This window comes from Uranotaenia lowii, chromosome 2 (assembly GCF_029784155.1).
Source record: "Uranotaenia lowii strain MFRU-FL chromosome 2, ASM2978415v1, whole genome shotgun sequence".
Taxonomy (NCBI): Eukaryota; Metazoa; Arthropoda; class Insecta; order Diptera; family Culicidae; genus Uranotaenia; species Uranotaenia lowii.
The window spans coordinates 271,441,582-271,447,581 of record NC_073692.1 but is presented as its reverse complement, the minus strand read 5'-3'; the positions used below and the strand labels follow the sequence as shown (position 1 = coordinate 271,447,581).

At 38.1% G+C, this 6,000-nt stretch overlaps 1 protein-coding gene across 7 annotated transcripts in view; it reads left to right on the top strand.

Moving 5' to 3' along the window:
• The first annotated feature begins 289 nt into the window (after positions 1-289).
• LOC129746113 (F-box only protein 25) overlaps positions 290-6,000 on the top strand; it is a 40,161-nt gene continuing 34,450 nt past the window's right edge. The window contains exons 1-2 of one of the 7 annotated variants that reach the window (XM_055739576.1): positions 290-428; positions 1,362-1,953. In XM_055739576.1, coding sequence (XP_055595551.1) covers positions 1,850-1,953 — 104 coding nt within the window. In that variant the 5' untranslated portion in view covers positions 290-428; positions 1,362-1,849. Of the gene's footprint in view, positions 552-578; positions 712-1,019; positions 1,954-6,000 lie in introns of those variants that run through there. The other 6 variants (XM_055739581.1, XM_055739579.1, XM_055739577.1 and 3 more) reach the window with 6 other exon arrangements.

Sequence of the window (6,000 nt, the reverse complement as noted above, 5' to 3'; positions counted from 1 at the left end):
GGCGATGGAAATCCCGTGCTAAGTGTTAGTAAAAGTTTTTTTTTGTAAACATTGAAACCATGACAATTTGTGACGTCAGTTGCATTTCCAAACAAACAACCAACAGCGAAAACTATAGAGAAAAAAATCATTGCCAACTGCTATTTACGATTCTAGCCTAGGATACATAAATATCCTGGCAAGTGACGTAGGCTTTGTTTACCTTTTTACTTCTTGAATAACGAGTTCTGTATTAGTGTGCGTGTTTCTTCATCACCTTCTTTCTACCACATTGAACCTCACCCACCCAATCCAACGCACCCCACCAGCTAGTAGATTTTCCTTTAAGTGCACCTTATACTTTGTTCGTTAGTCGTGTTTTGAGAGCAGCTGAGAGCGGGCCTGACCAAAATAGAAAAGTTGTCGCGCAGTGTACACGGAATAGTTTGGTACGGTTCGTTGTTTTGTGTTTCTGTGAGCAGCTGGAAAAAATTGCAGCAAAAGTGTGGATTATTTTGCGTCGCCTTTATTCTTAGCTGTTTTGCTTTTCGAAATTGTTCTTTCTAAAAGAGGTGAAAAATCGTGCAGTGAGCTGAACACAAACCAACTTCGCACGATCTAAAGAGCAATAACACATAGGATGAAACATTGCCATTTAACAGTTCTATGCACCCAAGAAGCCATTTTTAGAACAGATAGAAAAGTTAAGTGAAGGAAACACCTATATATAATGTCAGTACGCTTTTCTTGTCTTTTCTTTCTGGTTTCAGAAGATTTTCTGAACTAAATCCCATTCAGGTGATAGTTTACAGTAGATTAGTGGAAAGAAGCTAGAGCGTCGAGGCGTGCAATGGTTTTATTTATATACCTACCCTGCGACACATAGGGGAAAAATACTGCTCTTTGTAGTGCTTTCCGAGTTTGTTGAACGGAAGGGAAATGGCACACGACTGGGTTAATAAATAACACGAACATCATCATCAGCAGCATCGGATCAGCGCATAAGCAACGTTGAGTTTTCTTTATATTTTTCAGCTGGTCGACATGCTCCTATAGCACCTACCAAATCAGGCAGGGCTTACAATACCGCAGGAATGTTTAAGACCACATTTGAATTATTTATTTTTAAATATTTCTGATGACTGGTTAGTTCAGACATTTTTAAATTATTGCTCATAGTTGCATTGAAAGATATACTGAAGATTATTTTTAAAACCCATAAAACGGTACCATAAGCTCTATGTACCCTGCAAACATGATGTCGCTTTAACAATCAGCTGTGTAGGCATTTGATCAGTTGCGTTGCGTAAATGGTTCTCCAGTGTCTATCATACAAAGATAAGTCTTAAGCATTAATAAAGGTCAACTTTCAACCATTCTAGGATAATCTAACACAAAAAAGTGTTGCGCAAAAAACTCAATGAATGAATCTGTTACAAAGCGAGAAAAATAATTAATCAGGAAGTACCGAGCATGAAAAGTGAATTTACAGCCATTTCACGTTTATATATAACACCGTTTATAATCCACAAGTTGTGAAGTGCTTTTCTGCCATTCCATCGGCTCGTGCAGCCTTTCGCCATCTGAAATTGCGCTATTGGAAAATCGAAAACAAGTCGGGGAAGACGTGTGTGAGTGAAATTGCTCTTTTTCCACATTGGCCAAGTACTGCCAGGTTCTCCTTATAGTGCTGCTATAGCTGCTGCTAGGCAAATCGAGTGCCGCGAGTTCACATAACATCTCGAAGCGAATCTTCGAACTTTCCACCAGGCACCACACCTCGGCAGACGCTGTACGTACACCGTCGTTTGGGGGGAGGCCGCAAGATCATCGGAGTCGGAGTAGGGACCCATTTCAGGCATCCAGAATCATGCCATTTATTTCCAAGGATTGGCGATCGCCTGGTGAGGCTTGGGTCAAGACCGACGAAGGTTGGGAAAAACTCAAGGTGTTGGAGTGCGTCAAACGGAAAAGGTGAGTACTTAGCTTACGTTAGTTGATTTTTTTAACTGATAATATTTGCATTTTAAATTCTGTAACATTTTATAAGGCCATTCTAAATTGTTGTGCAGTTATAGTATGAAAAATTTAATTAAACAATTTGAATGTTTTATTCAGATCTAGAAAAAGCTTTTTTTTAATAACCTTTTTGTACGAAAGTGAGCTCTTTTGTAGACAAATGTAGTTAGATATGTTGAGAGTATCCAAGTGACCCTTCCTTACCCGGCAACGTGTCTCCTCCAACTGATAGTATCAGGAAAAGATAACTCCTCGAGATCGTTTACTACTCTAAGAGCAAGTTCACTGGTGTTGGGAAAAAGTGGTAGAAATTTTTAAACTTACGGCACATTTTGAAAATTTTGTCATGCAAAAACATTTTCAAGATCTGTGGCCTTCTAGTTTTTTTTACAACACGTGTTGTATTTTTGCATGCTGTGATGCAAAAATAGCAATATTTCTATCACATACGGCAGAAATAGAAACAGTGTTGTAAACAGGCTTGGCAAAAGTCATCGTCATGAGGCGTGAAGCTGTGACTGTAAAGCCTCTTGGTCCGTCAAACTCAATTGACTGTTCCTTAACGACCAGTCACTTCGTTTGCCAGTCATTCATTCCCCATTCATTTGAAGCTAAAAGAATGACCTAGTCAAGCAATCGCATTCAAACGACCGATGACGAAAAAGAAACGCATTTATTATTATTGTTGCTCCTGCCAGCAAGCCGAAGACGACCGAAGGCGAAAGAGAAAAGAATTTATTATTATTGTTGCTTCTGCCAGCAAGCCCGTTTTCGGTTTTTATTGCTATTGTTGCTCTCTGCCAGCAAGTCGTTCAATTAGTTGTACCTGCCGTCAGCACCCGATCGAAGTGTGAAGAGATTTGCCAGTCACTCTCATGAGAAATTTTGACCTTGTGTAGGAGCTTCGCCAGTCGATGATGGAGAAATGTTGATTGTTGTCGTGCTTTGTCCGTCATGCGAGTAGTGAGGCTCCGTCAATTGATAACAGTGCCAGTCGTTTGATGAAACAAAACTAGTCGGGTCAAGCGTGACTGGCGAAATTCACCATCACTGGTTGTAAACAAATACATCGCCCCAAGATCGTAAAAACATTTTTGCATGGTAAAATTTTCAAAATGTCAAAATTTCTACCACTTTTTCCCAACACCAGTGAATTTGCTCTAAGCTGTGTCTCCTGGAGTTGTAATTTTTTTTTCTCAAATTTTTCCACCTAACTTTCTTTTCAGCGTCAGTTTCTCACAATTAGACATGAGAAGTGATAAATAAGACGTGAGAAGTGAGGAGTGAAACGTTAGAAGTAACACGAGAGAAGTTAAACGTGAGAAGAGAGAAGAAAAACATGAGAGAGTTGGGAATTGAGAAGCGAAGTGAGACGTGAGAATCGAAACGTGAGACATGAGGTATGAAACGTAAGACGTGAGAAGTGGGATGCGAGAGATGAGATATGAGAAGCAAGATGCATCATGCCTTACTTTTCATACGTTACGTACTGCATATCATGTCGAATGTCTCATGTCGAATATCTCATTTTGTATGTCTCAATAGACTGAGTCAATTTGGATCAATTTTTTGAATATCTCAAACCTTGGGGTCTTCGTTTTGGTTCAAAACTCATCCATGATTTTTTGCTGAATTTTAAATAACGTTTACATGAGTAAATTTGAACTTTTATGTTTGTATTGAAAAATTGAATATTTTGTACTGAAAAATCAACATCGTTTTTGTTTGGACAAGTTGGCAGATTGCCTACACCGGTTGATAGTCCGGATCTGGGAGTAATATGCCCCATCTACAAGAAGGGCGACAAATTGGACTGTGAGAACTACCGAGCGATCACTGTCCTCAATCCTACTCCGCCGCCTAACGCCACAAGCAAACAGATTCGTGGGAAGTCATCAGGCCGGCTTCATGGAGGGACGGTCTACGACGGACCAGATATTCACATTACGGCAAATCCTCCAAAAATGCCGGGAACACCAGGTCCCTACGCACCATCTATTCATCGACTTCAAAGCCGCATACGACACGATCGACCGTAACGAGCTTTGGAAAATCATGGACGAGAACGGCTTTTCCGGGAAGCTGACCAGACTGATCAAGGCGACGATGGATGGAACGCAGTGCTGTGTGCGGATTTCAGGTGAATTGTCGAGTTCTTTCGAATCGCGCAGGGGGCTTCGACAAGGTGATGGTCTATCCTGCATGATGTTCAACGTGTGGTGTTGTTCGACGAGCGGTGGGCGAAATGCGGGGCACGATTTTCAACAGATCCAGTTAACTTATATGCTTTGCCGATGACATTGATATAGTCGGCAGATCATCTGCGGCGGTGGAGGAGATCTACCGCAAACTGAAACGCGAAGCAGGAGCAGGCGCGGTCCTATGGGGGGGGGGGGTGATCGGGGTGATCACCCCCCCCAAGCGGCAAAAATCCGTTACAAAATACCCGCAAATGCTCGAATTTCTATAAAAAGTTGGAACTTTTCTTAGTAGATGTGCTTTCCAATTTTAAAAATTTTCCACTCCGTGGGGGTGTTTTTTCCACAAAAAAGTTAATTTATCACTTAAAAGGCTCAATATTGAAAAAAAGTCGGTTCACCAAACTCAAGCAGCTGTAAATTAGGATTCCCTGGACTGAATTATACCAAATAACTTTTGTTGATAAGTTACTCAACGAAAATGTGTTGTTGAGTGTTGATTTGGAATTTGCTTTTAATAAAATGTAGGGACAACTTTTTTTTAAATTGTCACTAATTTCCCTCATAGGCCTTAATTAACACAAGCAAATCGCAACAAATTTTAGTATTCGCTTCAAATTCAGAGCTTCTGAATTCTTGATTTTGTTTTGAATTTGAATTAAATGAAAAATTTGGAAAAGTCATACAGGGGGGTGAAAATGGTTATAACACTGAAATACTTGAAATATTTGTTCTGCTTTCATCATACATTGCCTTCAATTGCAAAATAAAAAATCAGATTCTGAATCACAGTTGAGATTCTCTTTCGCGAGATTTTTTCACCTTCAATTAATCCACCATTCAAATATGAATTACAAACTTAAAATTAATAACCTATATTATGAAATTCAAAAACAAAAATTTAAATTTCAGATCTGATATTATTTAATTCTGTTTTAAATGTATTACATCAGACATTCATATTATGGATAACTGTGAAAAAAAATACAAGTACTGCCAAACAAAAATCGAATATAAAATATTCATAGGAATCCGATCAGGAGAGCATGCCAAAACAATAACTAAAACATATTTCAAGGAGATATTTATATCTTTCTTAGATAAAATTTGGATCTCAAGGTTTTCGACTATAAGTTTCCTAAAACTGGGTAATATCTTATTTTGATTGAATTTCTCGAACAGAATTGAACTCACTTTCAACGATAAAGAATTTGCTTCAAATTGTTATAAAATATTATGATCATATCTTATTTTAATATGCATACAACATTCCATAAAACACGGACATCGAAGTCAACGGCCCAAACCGTGCTTTAATGAAATTCGCTCAACCCATTCATAAAATTGAATTCAATTTTTGGGAAATCATAAATGGAGCATTGTTTTAGCAAACTATGTGAGTTATTGAAATTCCTCTAGAAGTTTTACTCGAAGCATTCATATCTTGATGAGTTATAATTATGTAAGATTTTGTTCTGCCCAATATCATGCTATGCTATCTGAATGAGATATAATCTTGATTTGAGCATATCAAAATCTGATATAATTAAGCTATGATCGTAAAGACTTTTTATATGATTTGAAATATTTTATCATCCTACGAGTACTGAATTATAGCTCATATTGATAGAAAAAAATTGAGTATCAAAATATCTCATTTTGATATAATTTTGATTTTTCCTCCTGATCGGGAAGAGTTTAAATTTAAAAAAAAAACCTCTCAAGAGATTTCAGCAATAATAAATCGAAGAAAGAGATTACGTTTTATGACTTTTGCGTTTCCTATGAGTGCCAAAAAGGAACA